A 23756-nucleotide genomic window follows, 5' to 3' on the forward strand; every position below is an offset into this window, starting at 1 on the left:
CGGATCGCTCTTCTCCCTCGGACCCGCTTCCTATTTCTTTCGGAGTCTTTGTGAAACTGCGATAGTGTTAGCCCAAGTTTTGCACCGCGAACTAATGCATCATTTTTTATGGTGAAGGAATCATAGTTCTTGAAGATATTTCCGAAAAATATCGTGTCGTGAAAACTATTGTGCTACTTCTCAAGTTGATAAAATTTATCAGTGGGATCATTTCAAGCCGGTGTGTAAAGTTAACGTCGTTACATCAATCATCAGTCCGTCCAATAATATTGCCCACTCATTCATCGACACCGTGGCGTACCAGGTCATATGAATCGTCCCATGGAAATAGAATCTGGAGAGATCCAGAACCGCCGTAAGACTTGTTAACATCACCAATTTCCTCATCGCATTCCATCAGAATAAGAAGTAAAACGTGGGGTCGTACACTACTGATGGAAAGAGCGCCTTTATTTGCCCGTAGCATCCTCCAGCAAACGTAACATTACTTCCCCATCAGCGCATCAATTCATTAGTTCCAAGGATTTCCCCGAAGAACAATACGTATGGACTGCTAATTCTTAAATCTCTCTCTCTCTCTCTCTCTCTCCTGCTTTGTCACCGGACGGTCCATATACCACCACTCGCTAATTGTTCTCCATTTACCATTGGTTCCCCAGGGCCTTTCACAATCCCTCCCTGCACTCGCGTCCATCCACCCTCCCTCCCCCCAACCCCGCTCGCTTCAAACCTCTCGCCCACATTACCTCCTCCAGCCGTCCACCCCCCCCACTTGGCCCCTCCCACCCAACCCACGGGGCGCCCCCGTCGCCTGTTACAAAAGCAATATCCGGTGCCCGTGTCCAATCCCGTTTGTGCCATGTGGACTGTCCCCGGCGCGCCCCCTTCCCCTTCAGCGCGGACCCATTCCCCTCCCGACTCGCTCCCCCCACCAGAACTCTCTATCCTCAAGGTCCCCTACGCGCGTCGTTTCATTCAAATTATAGAGTCGTGAATCGAAGGGTATCACGAACGGGAGCCGCGCCATTGTTAGCGTTTGCCATCCCTTCGAAGTGGTTTCCGGACTTGTGTCGTCGTGAACAAAAGGAGGGGAGTGGGCGTAGCCTTGTGCGCGCACGGCCGATGTCACGCGTCACGCACGGACTTGGACTGCACGAACCAAAGCACCCCCGTCGAATAAATAGGAAGGGAACAAACGCTTGGGTGGGGGGCGGACCAAAAAATATAGCAAGTGTACATATACTTCGGCGAGAATGTCAAGTGCGGAAATTTTCCCCAAAGGTTCTCCTTTTCCACTTCGTAACTGGTAAGATGCGCCTACGTCCTATCGAAATAAAAGCCGACAAGATATTGCCCGCAATAAATCTCAGCGCCGACCTCGTTACTTCTTACGCTCCGACCACACCTCTCGCGCTTTAAGACTTTCGCGCCAGCACGAGCGAAACGGCAAAGTTCAATTCGGAAAGAAAAAGAAACTGGTAAAAGGAAGAAGTACCGCGGTGTGTGGGGAGGGGGGAGGAGGAGGAAAAAGAAAAAAGTCAAGATTGCTCCAAGGTGACCTCGGCTACGATTCCAGTTACCGGAGGGCGTGACAAGGACATATCGTGCCCACGCGGTCAGCTGGACGGGATTTGCGGGGGAGGGGTGCGGAGAGTCGTACGAAAGGTGGCAACCGAAGTTCCGGAGGCAGTTAAAAGGGCGACCACCGGCCCCAAATTTATACCCTTTCGCGCGGGTTTGAGAGCGACGGGAGAAAAAAAAGAAAAGCGAAATCTTGCCCTTGAGTCTCGGGCGGGAGATTTTCAGCTCGCAGCCCAGTCATCCTCTCCTAATCCATCGGATATCCGTGGCAACCAAGGGGGAGGGAAGTAACGAGGCAACGACGAGTTCGGACAGGAGGTGAGAGAGGAATAATTACCTCGTTTGAGCGATTGAAGCATTTCATGGACTGTCTTCAAGGAAATGATAATGGTACGTCAAATAATGCTACCCCGTGACGAACAAGTCGGGGGAGTGAGCGTGGGAGAGAGAGAGAGGGAGATTCGTAGGAAAATCAAAGAATGTTAAAAGTGCCACTTTCGAAAGGGGTTTTGCGACGAAAATAAAAAACTCGGGCATGGCAATGGGCGTGGTTAATATTAACGCCGCGGACACATACATGCATCAGCGACGGCCGCTGGGAGACAGGGGACGCTGTGCCTAGATGGCGACGTATGATACCCCCGAGTAGGCGAGTGTGACGGCGGCAGGAGGAAACTGTGAGTCAGAGTCATCCCCATCCAAGGCGGACGACTTGTGCAACCTCCATCCGTTTGAGTGGATTTTCCACCCGCCTGTTTGCTCGCCTTTCCTACCCAGAGGAAACGTGTGGAACAACCTCCTGGAGATGGTGGTGGAAAAGGCGACATCAAAAACAGACCAGGAAGGGAAATCCAAGAGGAAGGAATGAATTATCGGTAGTGGTAATGTACGGCCAACCACAGTAATCAATCCGAAGGTTGGTTTGATAGGTGAGGATTACGTCCAACGGCGGGTAAATTCACATATCAGATAGTTGGGGGTTCTTATCCCAGCCACATGTGGTGTCCCATGAAGATTTGGAAATCGAAATATCATACGGCTTGCATGAAGCTTAGGGTGCCCAGAGACGTCATCCTGAATCGACCCCGGGCCCTCCGGTCAGTAGCCCGGCACTCCACCCATCGAGATACGACGATGACGTGAAAACGCGGAAAAGAAACACTTAATGAGCATCCTAGAAAATTTAAGTGCTACGTAAGGAACGTTAGTTGTGGTTTTTTTCAGACATATTCAAGTGGTTTTTGTGGAGCGGGAGAGTGGAAAAATAGACGAAGCCAACGAACTGAGACGTCAACGTGAGGTGAGGAGGGGGGGTAGGAGGAAAATAGGAGTGAGCCAGGTGTCGGGATTCAACACATGCGCCGGTGGGTAGAGAGAAAGAGAAGAGGAGAAAGCCAAGAGCGAACGAAGGGAGTTCACGTGGGGAACGACTTCGATTCAGACTCCTCGACGCGCCTAAAGCGGTGCACAGAGAAAATGTGAGCGGGCGGGAGGGATAGACGTGTGTGTGACTCCAGGTCGGTTTCGTCTTTCGCCGCGTGGCCTTCCCACGCGGCGGTTTCCCGGCCTGGCGAAACGCCGCAGCGGGAAGCGGGCCTCTCCGGCCGGCGAAGCGAAATTCCCCGGCGCTGCGCTGAGTCGCCGGAGGAACAACACGCTCCGACTGCGGAGAGTTCGGTTCGCCAAAACCCGCCCCGTTCCGACCTCCCTCCATCCACCCTTCCCTCCCTCCCGCGCACCCCTCCATCTACGTCCCTCCAAACCCCCTCTATCCCCTCACTCCCCCGACCCGGTCCCCGCACGCCGCCTCGCTCTCTTAAAAGGCAGTCTCCGAGAACCTGTGCTCCGGGTAGGCGAGTTCGTGATTGCCGGACAGAGGTCCATACGAAATCTCTTCCCTCCACGTCGGACATTCCTTCCCCATCGAGTACGACGACCCAGCCGGTCTCTGGAGCAATTTGGCCGTGAGGAAAGGTCGTTGCCGCTATATCCTCCCTTTGTCGACGGAAAGGGTTGGCTAATGTAAGGGGAGTGGATGGAGCTGCTTTCGTCCGTCCCCCGACTCACTTGTTAACGCAAAAGAGTGTGCGGGAAGTAAGCTGCCCCGCATGCTGTCCGGTATTTCCACCAGGCGTATTCGTGCGAGGGGACTTGACACTTCTGTGTGTTTTCGTTGAGAAGTGAACAAAAACGACAACCATCGCGATTATCGTGAAGGTGGATATTTTGCGTGTGAAACAATCGGCCGAAAGGACTATGATTTAGACCAAGGTGAAAACGATTACTGAAAGCTTAAAAAAAAAGAAAAAAACTTTCGCTGACCGTGTTTCGGAGAAAGTAATCGAAAGTGATGTCTCATTCTAATAATATTTTCAGTAAAAACAACCATCTCGGGTGGGTGTACAAATAATAACTTTTCCAACCTCGGATCCACGGTCACGTTCTGCGTCCGTTTAAAATAGTGAGGAAATCGTACAGGCAACGTCGAGCGAGAAATATACTCTCGGGAGAGTTGGGGGATGATGCTGGTAGCTATTAGGCGTAGAGAGGATTCTGCGTGTCCACCCCTAACCGGCGACGACCACGCGTCGCGAATCCGCGACTCGCGCCGCGGGGAAGGTTATGGGACCGGCATGTGCGACGGGATGCGATGAAACTGCCCAGACTTCCGGGAATCCACGTCCTGCGTCATCACGTTTTGCACCGCCCGCTCGGACGGGAGAGAGAGGACCGGGAGGGAGCCCTTCGCCGCAGCCGGAAGTAGGAAGCGGCGGAGGGGAGCAGAGCGAAGGGCGGCGGCAGAGGGGAGCCGAGCAGACGCCGGACGTTCGCAGGGTTGGCGCAAAGAGTTGATCGGCCACGTGCTATTATTACTATTTCGTTTTTGTCTTGCCCACGCCCTATCCCACCCTCGTGCTCAGCTGACCCAGGCGACGAGGAGGAGTGGGTGCGGAAGAGGAAAGCAGACGACGACGGAGCGTCGCTAACCCCAGGGCGCGCTCTTGACCAGCGGCGACGGTGGCCGCCGATGCCGCCATGCGACTACACAAGACGATCAAGTACCGCGATGGAAGGCTGTCGCGAGAGGAATGGGACACCTACGGGGAAGATGCCCTGCTCGCTGAGAACAGCGACGATGAAATCATACATAGGGTGAGTACTGGAAGGTATTTAGAATATGAGAATTTGGCGCCGTTCGCCGGCCTATTAGTTGTCGGTGTTTCCCACCATGTCAGGTGGTTTAGCTGCCGAGCTGGCAAGGTCAGTCATGGAAACGTCGGCAGATTTGGCAACATAAATCTGACCTTGTGAAAGACACGTGGAGATTATTTCGCAGAATAATTCAGACTTGTATCGTTGTCTCGGGGTATCTTCCTCAAAAGGTGTACTGAAGGAAAATGTGTGCCGTGAATAAATCACGTGAGACGTTTGCTGCACGATATTTAGTTTACTTTTACTTATAGCTTTATTCATTACTCCTTCAAGCCGAAAACTGGTTAACTACAAGTATTATAATTCCCCTAACCACAGCTAATTCTCTTAGGTTCTTCATTGTTGCAACCCTATTAATTTGATCTGAATATGTCTCTTGTTCTACCTTGCTGGACCCTCCCCTCTACTTTCTCAGTTCTCCGTTCCGATTAAATCAATTGTCAAACGATACATCTACATGTACACAATACACCACGAGCTGCCTTCAGGGCGTGCGACGGGAGGTGTTGGGCGGGCGCCGGTGGAGGTGGAGGGCGCCGGTTACACGTATATGCAGAAACATGAGTTCATGCGTACACTTGAATTATTAAATAAATGAAAAACTCCAGTAGCCGTAAACAGTTTACCTTTCTAAACATAGTACAAATGAGGTTAGTTGGCTAACGCCACAAGTCAGGATGGGGTAAAAGGTATTCACCTTTCTTATCCCTTTCATTTTTACCTTTTTACCCCATCCTGACTTGTGGCGTTAACCAACTAATCTCATTTTTACTTTGTTTAGAAAGGTAAACTGTTTACGGCTATAGGAGTTTTTCATTTATTTAATACTACTAGCCGTAAGAGCTCATTTCTATCAACATGAATTATTGTTAACTCTCATGAAACTCTCGTGCACTACAACTCTACGTATATACGTCTGTATATAGATCATGCGACAACTGCTGCGTTTGGCTAATTCATCAAATTCTATTTTTCAAGTTGATTTAATTTTTTCGTGCTCTTGGTTTCGATCTTGTTCTGTTTGTGCATCGTCCAACGGGAGACAAATAGTGTTTGAACCTTTACGTGACGGTGTCTATCCCTTTTTTGTTTATCACGGTAGTTGACCTAATCAATACAATTTGGAGCCAAAATAATTCCCTGACTGGCAAGAAAACTCAAGATGCCCCGTATCTCTTAAAAGTCTCTCTTGCCTGCTCTCTTCGAGAATCAAGAGGATACCAGCTTTGGCTTATCGCGGCAATTATTTAGCAAACCTAGAGGATATATTCTAATGTTTCAGGTTTCACTTCGTGGAAGTATATAACATCCACACCAAAAAGACTTTGTACTTTTCCACAGATTTTTATTATAAGGTACAACGCGTTTCACCGACTTGCGGCATCATTAGGTACAAATTTGCTCAACAAACAGTGCGAGAACTTGACACTTTGTAACGATCAATTGTTCCCGTCCCCCTCCTCACTCCTTTCCGAGAAACTAGCCTAAGGGTGGTCAAACCAACCCCTCAACGCACCCGATCGCCCCCACCCCTCTCCGGCCCTCCTTCCCCTCCCTGCCCCCCCTCTATCCTGAGCATATATATTCTCGCACTGTTTGTTGAGTAAATTTGTACCTGATGATGCCGCAAGTTGGGGAAACGCATTGTACCTGAAAATAAAAATCTATGGAAAAACACAGTCTTTTTATTATGGAAACCTAGAGGATTTTACCTTGACGTCATCTAAGTCCCTGATTAACGTTTTCTCCCATGGATCCCTGATAGTCACCGCGTACTATATTCTAGCTGTGGCCTAACTAAAGCGAAGTACCACTTCTCTTTTGACTTCACGTTACATTTCATTCCCTACAACCCGCTAAGGGTACGCCCGAGCCTTCTTGTCCTCTTTACCCTTCATTTCTTTCATCTTGCGTCCTGTCTTCATGACGATATGGACTTCCTTTTTAATTGTCCGCTTGACCTTCGGCATTCGCCACAACACAAGAGTATAAAGGGATTTGTGCATCTCTGGTTCGTTTCTCCAAAGTCCTCTTCTAATTTTTAATTCAAAGACTGAATATCCATAACAATGTTTTCATGAAATGTTACCTCGTTTTCCTTCTTCGCCAGATAAATAAGAGAGGAAGCTCATGGAAGCGGGGTGGAGGATGTAAATTCGTCAAGGCTGGACCCGTTGAGGCGAAGAGAACAGCGACAGCGAGGACATCGCTAATTGAGCATGATACTGTGCAATTGCTCGATAGAGGTTGAATAGTTCTGTTTCTCGATCGTAGAATTCGAATTTTCAAATCATATTTTTCCTAATTTTTTATTTCGATAATTATTTCTTTAGTTTAATTAGCCTTTCTTAAGCAGCAGCATTTTCAAAAGCACCCTTCCGTCATTCTGAGATTTCATTAACTGCCTTCTGTCACTCGAACGCGCCAAGAATTGAAAACCCTTCGCTCTAATCCCAATTACTTTTTGATGCCGCACACTCTCGTTAGGTCCCGATGGGTAATGCACTTCTCACCCCTCCCGAATGCTTCCTCGGGTATTCACCTAAGATACTAATGTAATGGCCTTTGTTTCAGTTTTTTTTACTTTCGGATGCGAACTCATCCGACAGAGCACATGAAATCCATTCGCTAATGCGCGCTCATGTAACACAAAAATCAAACCACTAGTCACCTTAGATCCAAGTTATTGCCTCATATAATTTTTTTGTAATGTAAACAACCTGTGCACGGGCACACATGCCAAAAAAGACCGCGCAATGGGGGGAGGAATACTTTAGTCTTAAGAAGTATTTTGTCATTATTTCAATTAAGCATAGTTTATTTTCCTTCGTGTTACCAGCAGCTTATGTCGCATACGTATAAAAGCATTTTAAGCTTATATAACGTAATGCATAAATCATTATCACCATTATTTGAATTATTCAACATAATAATTGGTAAATACCAAAGAAACTGCGGGAGATGCCGCAACAGTAACTTTTAACGGAGTCATCCGCTAATGTGCATTTCAATGCAACAATTTCAGAGTGTATAAATCATTCGCCTTGATTGGGATTCGAACCCAGATCCCTCAATATCCGGTCGAGTGCTTTAGCCACTTAAGCTACCGAGGCGTCCTCTTAAACTCTGAAATGTACGGCATTTCGTCACAACATCTAGTTCCTTTAACAGCCCCAAAATCAAGATCAAAATCAATCAGTTCCAATCCAAGGCGAATGATTTTTACACTCTGAAATTGTTGCATTGATAATAATTGGTAGCTAACAATCAAGAAAAAACTTAATTTTGATGCTGCATGAGTAGCATTTAGTCATCTTCTGCCACATACTCTCGGGGTGGTTTGATTGGTACCACGTCGATGTGACACCATTGCCGGCTTACTAAATGACAGAATGTCAGAGAATCATCGTGGAATTCGATTGTGCCAGCACATTTCGAGGAGGCCACAAAATGAAGCTCCCTCTACTGACTCTAGGTATTCGCCAAGTACTGCTCCCATCTCTAAAATCTCTATTTGCCCTATGTATTCGCCAAGTACTGTTCCCTTCTCTAAAATCCCAATTTTGAGCTGGATAATATGCTTTGTCTCGTTATCTTATAGACCATGGTGTACCCCCTCCTTCATGCTAAACCACTGCAGATGAAATTTTTCAGGAAGGCAATAATAACATTTAAATAGCATCGATAAAGGTGCAAAAGAGGATGGAAATATGAACATATGTAAGAGACACGAATGCATTTGTTGATTGCTTATACTGACATTAGATTTTAATACCTATGGAAATAATATTTCAAATCAAAATGAAATTCCCTGATATTTCGAAACAAGACAAGGTATCATGTCGCTAACAACTGTTCCGCGCTGCTGCCACTCTCTAGGTCATTTTCAAGTGGTAGAAAGGTCAAAAGTAATATCGCCTATTTAGGAGTATATTAAAGTAGAAATTGAGCCTAGAGGTCGAAAGGAATAAAATTACCTATCATACATGAATATAGTTTAGGGCATTGAAAGGCCATTCAAATCGTCTCCCATCTTTACAATTCTACGTGCTGATAACGCTATTAGATGTCAAATAAATGGCATGGAGTGGAATGAAGAAAGACTCCAAATTTTAAATGCCTACGCATGCAAACTTATCTCTCGCATGAATTTGCTCCATATATAAATAACATTGCCCACTGAACGGTATTTCATAAATGCACGAACCTTTGGTTCTCATGATCCTAATATATTATTTTTTATTGGATTTGAAACAGATCCGACAACTTGTCCTGTTGCTGGACGTTTTTTTGAATAATAAAAAAATAGCGATATTTGTCAACGCCATCACCTTGGCGCGAACCATTCGATTTCTCTTTTGACGCACTCTTTAGTTTTGTGAAATAGAAGGCATTTTTAGTTTATTATATGCCAAGTTACTGATGCTAAAATCGAAGTATATTTGAGGGAAAATATTCTTCCTTTTAATTCGTTCGTAATGGCTGTTATAATGTACGGTAGCGTACGTATCACGTGTTAACGTATGATAACTTATCTTGTGCGAAGAAAGTTATGACTAATTTATGCTGGGTGTTTCCAGAAGTATCAATGTGTTGGATTGAGTAAGAGACTTCGCGGCCAACAGCTGACCGCTCTACCCACTGAGACAAGTTCTCGACTTTATTTGTTTCACGCCTGCGTTGAGAATTAAAACATTCTTTTAATGCCGTCTTAACAACATACTGTAGGGAAAACGGTAGGATTAACCATACATAGCTTTTGCCACTTTGAGAGTAATGCAACATTGTATAACTGGCTATAGATTCCTTGAAATTCTAGTTCTACGGCTCTCAGCAACAAACGGGAGAATTAATGCTTCGAAGAGAATCACAAAAGCACTTTTGAATCCAGCCATTGCGTGTACTTCCAGCAAAAGAACCAATGTGGGAACTACTTGAACAATTGGAAATAGTGTAGCGGAAAACCCCTCATTGAAAACGATGTTTTGTACCCCTTGCACTCTCCCTCTTCCTCAGTATTGGTCAACATCTCGACCTTGTGGTGTTCTCCCATCCTCTCCCACCAACAATGTCCTTCAGCGTAAGCATCAACAGATCTCCCTCCCCCTTATAAGAGTACGGCTGGGGTGAACTCTTCCCATAATATTTATACGGCCGTAGTTACCGTTCGCTTTGTATACTTAAACCTTGTACAACCGTATTTATGTACCTGATGATGCTTCGTCTCAACAAAATCCGGGTCGTACAAAACTAAAAGTGTATAGACTGTAATTTAATGATTTAGTCAAGTACACCGACTATTGCGTGATTTATATGGACATTCATGTTTATGAGTGTGTGTGCTCAAGTGTTTTCGTGTATTAGCTAATATTTGTATACGTACGTTTATTTAAAGGCATGTGCGGCTTGTGCCCTAGTAGGAAAATCCCCCGTCATACGCACTCCCATGCGGAGGCTTTGGGAGTATTGTGTAGATGTAGAATAGTACGGTGGAAAACCAAAAGAGTGTTGTACCTGATGGGCATGCAGCAATTCCACTAAGTGATGCCCGATATCGTCAATTTGTTTTTGCATTAATATTTTATGTAGCTGCAAAAACGTAATATGACAGCAAGATGAAGTTAACATCACATACTAAAAAGCTGAAATTCCCACTCCAACCGATGTGCAGAGTGTTGAACACGAATACAGTCTTAGCGATGAGGTTTTTGTATATAAGCAAGTAAATTTCCATTCTTAACTATGTCACATCAATCGCCTCGAAGGTGTTTTTGTAATTCTGGATTTTGACAGCGTGCATTGACATTTAATAGCCACAATCGAGAATAAAACCGAATGAAACCTACAGTGAAAAGTCACCGCTTACTGCAGTTAAAAGAGGAAAGTGATCTAAAAAAAATAGAATGTTCCACAGTGCACTAGAAATTATTGTTTTGCATAACACGATTCGAAGCGTAATCATCAAGTGTTCAAAACATCGAAAGAAGGCGCCAAGAGCATCCGATCATGTTATGTGAATAGAATTTCTCAAGTAATCAGATCACATTTTATTCCCTTCGTTCATGACGCTGTTACATGACATCTCGTACTTCTACTTCTACAAGGTGCCCTGCAAGCTATCGCTAAGATGTGTGGCAGGGGGGTAATTCAACTACGGGCATACAAAATCAAGAATTGAGTTTTGCTTGATTTTTAATAACTACGTATGTATAAGTTGTTTTTGAAAATAAGACATAAACAAATATCAAATTAAATAATCACGGCATAATAAACTACTTGTATTAAAAAAAAGAAAAATACTTTTTTCCTCCTAGCGCGAACACTCACAGTTATTCCGATCACTTATCGTTCGTGAGCAAAATGATATTTCAATCCTTCGTTTCTATATTTGATCCTAGAAATCTTATTGCCATGGTCCCTCCTACCGTAGTGCTATGAGGCTAATAAGAGATCAGGTAAGAGGAAGAATACATTGCGGCTGTCACCTTACAGCCATGAGCACGTGGCGCCTTTGGGGAGAAACGAGCCAAGAATGTATTTTTTGCTATAACCGAGCTGTTCAAATATGTACACCCTTAAACTTGCGCGCATTCGAGAAAATTCAGCGTTAAAGTAGTAATTGATTTGAGGCATTCCAACTGGTACTGTTGCATTCACCTGACCTAAGTACATAGACGACTAATTCTACGAAAGAGTCACCTTCCATACCTAGGACGTTATCTCAACCTGACCTTTCGATTGGGTCAGTCGAAAATTTCTCGCTTTTCGAGGAAGGGTCGAGGCGAACATCTATTGCCAAGGGGCAAGATAAATCTTCACAGGAATTGGTTCCTGTATAAATTGCGTCTCGAACCAGTTGTGCATGAAACGAATTTCTCTTCTAGTTTATTTCTTTATCCTGCAAATATCAAAGAAGAAACCATGCCGCAGTGAAATGTTCAACCGGGAAAAAGTTCCCTCGCCAAATATTTTTATCAAGCTCCGTCCAGCGGTGTGCCTATGTTTACTCGATTTCCATGTAATACATTTCGCTTTATACTCAAGTGATTTACTTCAATCGTTTGAAGCGGATGAATAACCCTCCTAAATAAAGATTTCCTTGGATCTAAGCCAAAAATTTTACTGAATACTACTCTGTACAAAGTATCCCCGGAGGACAAAGGGATAACTCCATCGCATAAAAGAGAAGCGTTTTTGACGTCTAAAAAAAGCGAGACATTGCGAAATCTGTAACCCCGCCACTACATGATGGATTGACCCCGTCCTCCTTCTGCGTTGTCCACGCACGAATACCTACGCTTTTATTCGTGTGGGTGGAGCTAATGGGAGACTTCAGGCCTGAATGGTTGTGTAATTTCGTAATAGAATGAGGGTTTGAATTAGTAGGAGGAAACTTTGAGCCATATCAATTCCTGCGATTCCACTTAAACAAGTAAACTTCCGTGACGTACATTCATGGTCTAATACATAAATCCGAAAGAGTATAAGAAAATGTAAAATACGCTATATGTGGAGTGCAAAATTGTCATGTGGTATTAAAATTTTTTTATCATTAGAAAATCATATTTACATCCTTCATACATGATGGGTTCAAAAAGTCTCTGAAAACTTCACTTCCACCAAAAAATCTTTTAGATATAGTGGAGGGAGGACATTTAATAAATTCCAACTCATTAATTAGTTTCTGCAAAATTTGAGGAGAGTTAAACTGTCATTGGTTTTTAAGGCAATCCTGGAGACATTGCCGCGCTTTCCTTTTGTACATTTGGTATTTAAAACTGCCTTGCATTTTTCATTTTGATTAATCATATCCAACAAGCCACTGGTAGAATCAAAGACAGGAGGAACAGTCATGTGTGTGTGGTATAGATAATAATTTATTTGACTTCTGAAAGACATCTCTCTGAAGGAAAATAGCAGATAACGTGAAGTTTGAATAAATCGAGGGTAAGTACCGATAACGCCAAAGCACATCGTTCTATTTCATTAAGTCTTTTTTTTATGGGCCCTAATCATGAGAGCAAAAACCTCATTCATCATTCTAAAGCTCGAGGGAAAATTCAGGGGGATTTAATGTGTAGCTACACCACCGTCGTGTACTACGTTTAATTTCTTTCAAGTATATGTATCTGGGCTGTCTGGGAAGAAATTATTCTCAGGAACTGACGATGCCTTACCATTTTACCAAACTCCGCTGCCGAATAAATTTCCTCCTACCCCCTTGGAGACATTAGCCGAATGGTCTATCAATATTAAGGTTCCACGCGGCGTTTGCGAATCATGATTTTGGCCCAGTTTATTAGCCCCCATCCTCGCAGGCTCCGGTAGACCTAATCACCCGCGGTTTTCCCCAGGTGCGCACACCACAGCTTCGCAGCCATCGGCCATTTCTCCCGCCTCAACGTCCACCCCACCCGTCCCCTAAACTACCTCCTCAGACCCCTACTCCCGCACCAGCATGGCACCACCACCACCACCACTTAAAGTTCCACCCACATCTCCGAAACCTGTTTCTCGCGCTATCCCCCTTGGCTGACTGTGCAATTCTAGGTCGCGTCGCAGCCAGTTGCACCCATGGGCTCGTGAAATCCTCCTTTTAGTGGCAACTTACTCACTAAAGCTTCCTCGATTTGGTCTGCCCACTCCTCCGATTTGCCGATCGTTGTTTGCATAAACTCGTGCTCTCATTTGGGACCTAATTGGAGTCATGTGCCTGATACAGTCGAATTCTTGGTAGTTAGAACTTAATTTTTGTTCCGTTTAACGTTCTGTACATTTTACTCAACTTTTCCCGTATCTCTAAACCATAAAAACTGGACATTTTCGCTCACTTGAAAAATATGTTTTCCTCAATGATAAAACCGCCCCGAACCCCGCCTAGTTTACCATTGTAACAAGCGTAAGTTAAATAAAAGATAACTGTAAAACAAAATGCGACGCGCGTATCTATCTAAAATGATCGGGAATAGATATCGAACTGAAGATATTTCCTGTTTTCCAAGCTTACTTCCGCTTTTATTAGTTTATTTGAATAGTTTTATTACCGCTACGTTTACGAACATTCATCGCTATGCCTTTCGAAAATTCTTTCGAATTAATATTCAGAATATTTCTGTTAATACCATGGAATTTTGCCATATGTTTGAAGCAAAACTAATGCCTAATTTAACTCAACCAAAAAGTCTGGTATGGCGAAAATTTTACCAGTGTAGCGAGCTTTTATTATTATTGTTATTATTTTAAGGTTATATACCGGTGAAGGTAGGTTTTGGATGGATGCAACCACCAAATAAATATTTTGTAACTCCTACCAAAACCCAATCCAGCAACCTACTCTACATAAAGTCCTTCTTCATCTCTGTGTACTTCCTCCCTCCCTTCATCCCGTTCAACATCGCTATCCTGTCCCTGCCCTCTCCTCGTTTGCCTAACATTCTCCCCTCAATTACAGTCTTCAACATCCCACCGCCGATCAATACGCCCTTCTTCCATTTTTCTTGCCACCTTAGGATTTCTCCCAACCTACCCCTCTCCTCGCCAACCGTATCTATTACTTCCTCATTTGTTTTCCTTTCGGTCCATTTCACCTACTCCATTCTTCTCCACACCCACATTTCAAAAGCCTCCAATCTACGTCTATCCTCCTTCTTCAACGACCATGGTTCCGCGCCGTATCTACGCTCCATATCAAAGTTTCGCAGAGCCTTTTCTTAACATCCTTGCTCAACGTCCCTGTCATCAAATCCCTCCTCCTTGTGAAAGTGTCTTTGCCTAATGCAATTCTTCTCCTTAAGTCCCTACTACTTTGACCATTTTGAACCAAAACATTTCTGAGATACGTAAACTGTTTCACATGCTTTAGTTTTTCCCTCCTATTTTAATGTTAACCTTGGCCTTTGTCTTTCCGGAAAATCGTATAACCTTTGTTTTATCAACATTGATTCTCATCCCATATCTATGACACTGAATTTTCAATTCACTCAGCAATGCTTGCAACCCTTTGGCTGACTAATACACTAAAGCTTGGTCATCAGCAAACCTAAATGATTTTACAAATTCCCCTCCGACTTTCATTCCTACCTCCAGTTCTCCCCATGCCTCTTTTTATATAATTAATTTTAATGGATCGATACGAGTAGGTACATTTTCCTTGACTCAAAATGTCTGAAACTGAAAACATTTTCTCCTCCTGAGGCACTTCAAGGCAAGGTCGACTGTAATTCGCGCTTTCCCCGATTTTTGCTACACACACTGCCGATGAGAAATTCCACACCTGGCGAGTCTTTTACAGCCACAGTTTAATATGGATATTTTGAAATAGTGTTTTTAATAATCGCTATAGTGATAGTTTTAAACATATTTTTATTCATAAAACACTAACGTAGAACTTTATTGAGAAAGCCATCGAGAAATGCCCATCAAGAAGCGCCCAAGTTAAACTTTTTGCGTTATAATTTTCAAGTAAAGGGACATATACATTTTTCGTAAATGAAACTTCCGTATTCTCTTAATTATACCTCTCCTTATATGGGCGAGTTAAATGCATAAATGACGGCCAGCACGTAAATAAGTTCGAAAGTTGATATGATGAATGTTTTCAATTCCATGTGTCAGAAATTAAATTAACTTCGAGAACATTATCAGGAATCCGCTCGTTAAGAGAGGAACCTATCATTCGAAAAATTTCTGACGCATACTAAATAGTATAGGTATCTCAAAGTACATGAGCAGACTTGGGATCTTCACCCTCAAATGCGATCATTTAGAAATGATAAAATGTATTTTTGGTATAGACTACAAGGTGTTTTTCAATGTTTTTCCAAAAAAAGTTACCACATAAAAAGTATTTTTTATTTCGGAACCCCTATTTCCTTACGCGTATAATTTTGGGGATTTATAATTTGTGATTTATATAAATTTTAATAATTTACTTTATGCATTAATTAGTGTGTGCTATATGTATTCAAAGTTTTTTTCTAAACTCTCGTACTTCTAAGAATGCATACAATACGCGCTTTGTCGTAGTTCATCATACTATCGTACAATACACTGTATATTTCGTGGCACTCTAAGTTGTCAACCTAGTAACATAGTATGATGAACACGCGACACGCTGGTGCGTTATGGCTTCGGTTGGAAACAACTTTTCTACCGACTCAACGAAATTACGGAGCGTTTTGCTTTGAAATAGGTGTTTCTCGGATGCGTCCTCACCAGCCCAGAGTGCTGCTTACCCATCCGATGGACTGCCTGACTCACAACGCTCAAGTTACTCGATCGTCCAGACAGTCGTTTCTTTTTAGCCGTAGTTACCTCCTCTCTTCGTGCCATCCCTTGATGTCTAACACGGCGCCAAATGACTTCTTACCTCATATCCTACACTGTCTAAAGAATGAGGCTTTCCGCTTCTCTCCTTCTTTCCACTTCTTATCCTAGCACCAATACTTGTCAGCTACAAATCCCTAAAAACCCACTTTATATTTTCAAATGTATGCAATCCACCGCGTCTCTTCTCTATTCTTTTCTCAACTTAACCTTTTCTTCCCACACGACGCTATCTCTCCACTAAAACTCTGTCTCAATTATTAATCGGTTTTCGTTGTCCTTCCCGTGTCATGCCTCATTTTTATTTGCGGTTCATATTATGTCATTACTCGTTTTGTCATAATTTACTCCATAAATGAAACCATGTTTAAAACGCTCGTGTTGATATATATTATGTACTGATAAATGAATGATTAGGTGTTCATGAAGAAACGCTGATACACACGAAACCGTCATCTCCCTCGTAAAACTCGACCTTAATGATTAATTTTTTCGTCATCCTGCGTGCTGTGTCATTGCTATTGCATGTATTGCTACAATAAAACAATATCCGATCAACCTAGGAAACAATTCTGTTCAATTTTCATTTTGTAGGCTCATGCATTTGCCCATAAACATGCGAAGTAGAAAACACCTTAAAAGATTACTTCAGTAAAGCAAGGAGAAAGGTGGAATCAAGTAGGCAGAGCAATAATGACCGACGTTTCCCTACCCTCCCATTTTAACTCTGACATTGAATACTCAATGATGAAAAAATTATTTTTTTTAAGCCATGTAAAAGAAATAAATTAGTCATATATAAATTAAGCACCTTAAATAAAATATTGATCTGAAATCTCAATGGAGTATTTTGTGTGTCGAACTCTCTCTAGACGTCCAACATTCGAATTATTCCTGTGAATGAGCCAAAGTTTCAAAATCGATGCGCTAGTGTATCAAATGGTGGTTAGTAGTAATTTAGGTGCGTAAATATCAATCTCCAATATGATATTTGATCAATGCTCACTATTCCATCGCCCTCGCTTTGAAATTATTCTTCGAAATATTAACATTCTCGTTATCCTACTTCATAACGCTGATGCAGCACAATTATCACTGTTTCAAAAGTTAAATATAAGGTTGGGAGTCCTATGCTGCTCTCAGAGATAGAGAGAGATTCGCGAGGTGTAACTTAAGTCTGTGATTTTTCAGATCATAGGATATACTTTAATTGCAATATTAATTATCAATTCACAAAATAGTGGGTAGTATATAAAGAGCATTATTAATGAGGAAATGCCCGAAAGATTATATGCCTTACATTTTACCAAAAAAATCCTAAGCCAGGGAGCCAGCTATTTTCGTACCTGTTGCACATAGAACTATTAATGGAGGATTATTAGCTTTTTTAGATAAAATTTTTGATAAAATTATTTTCAATGGAATGCTAGGCGAACTCTTGATTTTCCAAAAGTATCTGAAGATGCTCCCGGAAGACAAGACCAGTCGACAACCTGCTTAAAATTTATGTAACTTTTTGTTAAAAACTGCGGAGATTCCGTGACAGTTACTTTAAACGGAGGCATCCGCTAATGTGCATTAAAATGCAGGAATTTCAATGTAAAAATCATTCACCTCGGCCAAAACTGGAACCCAATTGACTCCATTTCCTGCCAACTAATTTAACCAGTTATGGTACCGAGGTTTCCTTGAGAAATTATTTGTTCGAGGCGAATGACTGCAATGCACTCGTGAAATTAGTGAATTTTGGTGCAAAATGTCGTGTTGATTATGAAAAAACTCATATTTTTCCATGATATCTTACCACTTTCAAAGCGCATCTTTGATTCGTATTTTGAGAACGGCGATCCTATCTTCCTTTTGCGGAGTCTCTCACTCATGCCCGGCTAAAAATGTGCTCATCGTTTAATATTCACTCTCTTTGAACAAAGGACAGAATATGGTCTTGTGTTTATTTTATCTATGATCCCCTCTCTTAATCACTATCAATTCCTACCTTTTAACAATTATTGACTAATTTAAAAGAATACTAAAATAAAAATAACGATGAGACGCATGAGCCCGTTTAGAAGACAACTTTGAGGCGACAGCCTTACGGAAGCTGGGGAAAAGTTACCTTCCTCATCTTAATACCCATTGATTTTGAAACGTATGGGAAGGCCTTGATGCTGCTACTTCCTCCAAGAACGGTAAATGCTGTTAAAAAGTGTGCGTTTTATGCTCTGGGGGATGAGATGATTGAGTTGATGTATAGTGCACTATGATAAAAACACTCCCATCAAACACTTCAACAATTCAAAATTCCGTTCAATTAACACCATAAAAAATCCCTCTTCAGTAGTGAACTAATTCTCAGTAATAAATTCAGAAAACCTCTTTATTAAAAATAAAAATATTTGAATAAATTGTTCTAGAAAGCGACGACGAAACATTTACTTGACCAAAGGAAGTAATCGAAGCATTATTTAAGTGGAACCATTTTAGTGGCTTCTAGTGAACGTAATATTTAGTTATCCAAACTTTCCTAATTTTTTTGTCGATAGAATATTTTTTAGTATAGCGGTGTTTGGATAATTGTACGAGTTCTCATTCAATGCGCCTATGTAGTCGATCTGAATTATCATTATTAAGAACATGTTTTCTAATTAAGTTATCGATGTTTACACAACCGAATACTTGAGTTTACTCCCATCGATTTGAAGATACACATCCATTTAATGGTATCTGTTTGCCTTTAAATGGACCTCTTGAGTAAAATACTGTCGCCAGTGGGAGTTATTAGAGATAGATCAATACCCAGCCTCGACATGTTTTAAAAAATATCCTTTACCTGCTTGAGAACTTTTATTCCCTATTCAAGAGAGTAAGCATTACTAGTGAAGGTACGGCAAGGGAATTCTGAGAACTTGCGCTTGCTAATAATTAAACATTTATAGCAACCGTGCAATTGCACTTTGTGTGAAGCGCATCGTATCGATTAGGTAGCCTTGTTGAAGAGCAAAAGAGAAAAGTTTGGGCATAAGCTCTGGTATATATATTTGAGTGCGCGAGAACAGGGAGCTACTAAAGTGTATTCAGAGAGGCAAGCAATTATATTTTTTTCTGATTTCAGAGTCTTCAGAATAAAAATTCCTTTGTCAAGGGTTTCTGCTACCATATTTAATGACTTGTATCTCAAATGTAGTCCAAAAGATACTTCTACCTTTGCATGCGCAAATATATTTCCAAATTTTCCACTTGTAGCATAGACATTTATGAGTAGATAATTGATTTAAAAAAAGTTTAAAAAATGTTGATTGGCCACCTGAATAAAAATGTACAAATCCCACTTACGGTAGAGAGACTACTTCGCTTCTACTTATTTTAGGATTCCTCTATTGTAGTCCTTGATATTTTAAAGCATATAGCTTAATGTTAACCATGCCATGGTACACACCAGCGTTATTTTATTACCATCATACAGGAAATAAAAATTCGTGATTAAGTGATCATGGACCGTGTTATCAGTCGGCACGGAGTGCTACTGAAAAAAAATCATTTCTATTAAGTAGTACTCATCATTGTACTTTTATGTACTATTATATTAAAGCTAACAGTTTCAGGCTTAACTTTGTGGAATTCTTTCATGGTGAGGGTGAAAGAAAGAGAAAAAAACAACTTTGCACTTCCACACACTTTTAATATAACACATATAACCCTTACTATTATATTAATTTTGTTATTACTAATATGCGATGGTATTTCCACTCATTGAGTAGGTATCTAACAATTACTACTCATTCTATTGTCCTTGTCGTTAAGGCCATTGCTTCGTAACGTGAAATTGGTTTAGTGGTTTAGCCCGGTTAATAGGATGAATGTCATTACCTACCATTCCGGTAAAATATATTTAATTCTCCAAATTTTCAGCTTCTACTGCTCAGTTCCATGTTTTTTCCAAGAACTTTTCAATGGTTTTCCCATTCTCCATCTTCAATGATGGCTTTACTAAACTCTATTACCCTTACAATTTCTAAGCTCCGCATCAGAAACTTAAGATAATGATGTTGTCTGGTTTAGCATATTTTCTCATAGTGAAGGGTATGACATTTTTGTGATCTCGATTAATCCCAAGTTATCGATAACCAAATTCCTGTTTTCTTATGAATACAGATTTGAGCGGTCAACAGGATTATTGCAATCAAGATCATAAGCCAATATACTCATAGTGAGAGAACTAACTCCTAATTCAGTATTTAGGTCGGCGATCATCTGCACGGTGGGCGAATGTATTACAAATAAAATCAGAGCACGGAGAAGGCACTCTTCTCGGTGCTGTCATATTTCATCCATCTATCCATTCAATTCAAAGCTATCCATAACAACACCACTCAGAAGCAAGCGACCAATGAAGTTCATCACATCGTAAATCTCTCCTCACATAACTTCCCAAACGATGGAATCAATTTGTGAATAAGAGACTTGCACTTATTACCACAACTTGGACAAGCACTGTTTACCACCAGTCCACCCTGCCATCCCGCAATTTAAAATCTCGTTATAGAAATAGAAGCGAATATTAAATATCCTTAAAAAAAAAAGTCATCACTCTGCTTTGATTTTCTTTTCAATGCATCCTTCTTCCCTGCAGATGATTGCTGTCTCGACCGGAATACTGATATAGGAGTTAGTTTCTTCATTGCAATAATGCTTGTCAGGATATTGCTTTCAACAAGCCGAGGTCAATAGCCCACAGTTCGAATTCCAATTATAGAAGCTTCCAACGACGTAATCTAAACGAGCCAAGCCTTAAAATGGTATCTTCCACGCCACTTGTGCCTTCCTGCGGTACATACATTTTTGTCAAGGCCCAAGAAACCCAACCGTGTTTCCAGAGACGGATATTAAAACCGTCAGCTCAATCATGGATCATCTTAATCCTCGGAAAAATTAGAGTTCAATATAAACTCATGGTAAAAATTCGACGTCCATTTAAACAGCGGTGTTAAAAAGTTCCGGGAACTCGGCGAAATAAACGCAGACGAGCGCTAAAACCCACCCCCGCGGAGATTTATGCGGCATCGGTAGGGCACTTGAATCATAATTTAAGCGATCGAGCGGAAACTTTTTGAAGGGGAGACATTTTCTCGCCTGCTTGTATCCCGACCGTAACCAATTTAGCTCCATCCCGAACGCGCCTGAGTTATCCGTAGCACAAAATTTTCCCTGAACGGCCACTTTCACTTTCTTGGAAAACCTCCACCCGGTTAACCTGACTGCAAATTTCCCACGCTCCGAGACGTGTCTCTTTCAATAATCTGAGGTTTAGTGTCATTGCCTTTGAATTTGAATTCGACAAAGTGACACGTCAAACTGTTGAAAACAAGCTTGCGTGTAACATCCGTCAGGAGGGAGAAGGAGAGGAGGGGATGTAGGGGTGAAAATTCGTTCTCATTAAACCAACTTCACGTAAAATTCGTACCACTATTTCCTTATTACAGCGGCCGGATTTAGCTTGGTCTGGTGATTTAAATGGCTAATGTAAAGAGAGAGAGAGAGACGGTAGATTCGGCATATATCACCATTAACATTATATAGTTGCGCTTCTTAGCCTTCGTAAAACAGAGACCATTGCATCTAATGCAGGCTTGAGAATGGCTAATGTACAAACGTATACCTGTATTGTAAGCAAGAAATCACCATAGAATGCTGTCACAAGATTGCAAACTGCAGAATAATGCAAAGAAAAGTTTTATTATATGATATGACCGAAAAACAAATACATCCTCGTCAGCCGTTTAAAAGAATTTATGACCTTCGTGCATCCCGTGATATCTATAGGAGCCTTGAAGGCACTAAACCATTGTCCAATCTCAGTTGCGACTCTTTTCTTTTTTTCCTCCCTGAACGCATCTACTGGAACGTGTGGTGGCTAGTTAAACTTTGTCTTTAGGTATCTGCGTATGGGCAAAAAATATTCAGGCGCAATAATGTTTCGGAGTATTTCGTCCCTAAATGAAACGCTGTCGACAGTGGAACTGCTTCGGAAGATATGATATAAAATATCGTATCTTAGGCGTAGTTCAACGTGGGTCGTTAAATAGTGCACGTCATGGATCCGGTGGTGGGATTTAATCCCGTGTCCTCGTGACTAACCAAAAAAAATCTCGTTCCATCAAATTGATAAGATCGGTAATACTATGCACGTTGACATATGCTGCATAAGATGTTTTCTGCGTTTTGTTTACACAGCAAAGTTCATGGAGTGCCATTGTCGACCTCGACTTCAACAGCGGATTTACAATAATATCAGACCTACTATATGACTGCGCGGTATGACCTTAAATCGACTGATGCTCGTGATTCTGTCCGAACCGAGATATCAGATGGCAATAATTATCGTGGATATGACGAAGTAGGTCATATTATCAGTATAACGAATCGCGATATTGTCAATAAGACGATGGATCTCATATGTAATGTGATTGTTGTTGGCTGTATCTAATGTTTCGATTAGTTAAGATGCATTCTGGAATATCTTACAAATGAAAGAGAGTAAGATGAATATCTTCCGTGAGTGAACGATCGAAGCCGAAGGCATAATGAATACTGGTTGCTCTTTGTCAGGTAAACATAATTGTACCCATTTATGAGAATTTTCTTGCAGTTTCTCGAGTTTTTGTCGCAATCAAAATTGCTAGTTTAACTAATTGAACAATTCAATGTTTATCAGTACTAAGTGATGTGACTAGTAAATAGAATTAGACTCTGTTCACTTGGTAAGTGTATTATACGATATAAATAGCTTAGCTTTTAATACACTTATGGGTTTAGCGAATAATTTGTTCGTTGTAACCAGGACTCATTCAATCTTAATGTGATTTTGGTAAAATGCTCATTTTTAATTTGTGTGTCGCAATATGGCATTTAATATTGTTGGTTATTTGTCATACAGTTTGCATAATCATAACTGGCTTCAAATTTATGCTCCATCACTAATGCCATTGTGAGCATCTTATTTGGGCAAAGTCAAATACATTATGATGACTTACAAGGATTGGTAGGATATTGCAGCTGGTTTGGATCATAATTCATACTTGTGATCATATCACTTCCGGTAAGGAAATATATAAATTTCAACTCGACAACCGTAATAATATTGCCTTATTGAAAACCCTATGAAGATTTCAAATGGAGAGTCCCTAACTTTCTCTGGGAATTACGGAAAATAGAAAAGAAATTTAAAACGTTCGTCATAATGAGAATACGAGGGAATAATGCCAATTAGTGTAGTATACAATTTTTAATCATCCACGCTATTGATCTAAAATCACAAAAAATGAGCCGAAGTGTCAGGTGCGTTTATTTACAAAACAGAAACATTCTGCGATTTTGATTTTATTGCCTACTAAGGACGAAAGAACATGCTAGAACATGCTCTAGGCATCTCCAAAAAGAAGCGGCCAAATAAATCCTATTTATTGCACCCGTCTCTGTTTACTATTGAGAGCTCTAAATTGAATCCTCTTTCATGTGAACCAAGAATTTTTTTTATTCGAAAAGAAATTTAAAAAATCTTTTCTATCAGTCTAATATCGATTTTGTCTGCCTCTTTTGCATAAAGACCAGTCGTTTGCGACGGGTAAGCGAACAAATTA

At 41.5% G+C, this 23756-nt stretch overlaps 1 protein-coding gene across 2 annotated transcripts in view; it reads left to right on the forward strand.

The window, feature by feature from the left end:
• Positions 1 to 886: 886 nt before the first annotated feature.
• The window catches only part of LOC139693935 (beta-1,3-galactosyltransferase 1-like), a 104666-nt gene continuing 81796 nt past the window's right edge, over positions 887 to 23756 (forward strand). For both annotated transcript variants that reach the window (XM_071592279.1, XM_071592288.1), the window contains exon 1: positions 887 to 4734. In XM_071592279.1, the coding sequence (XP_071448380.1) occupies positions 4618 to 4734 (117 nt within the window). In that variant the 5' untranslated portion in view covers positions 887 to 4617. The remainder of the gene's footprint in view (positions 4735 to 23756) is intronic.

This window comes from Hetaerina americana, unplaced genomic scaffold (genome assembly GCF_022747635.1).
Source record: "Hetaerina americana unplaced genomic scaffold, ioHetAmer1.1.p SCAF_1, whole genome shotgun sequence".
NCBI lineage: Eukaryota > Metazoa > Arthropoda > Insecta > Odonata > Calopterygidae > Hetaerina > Hetaerina americana.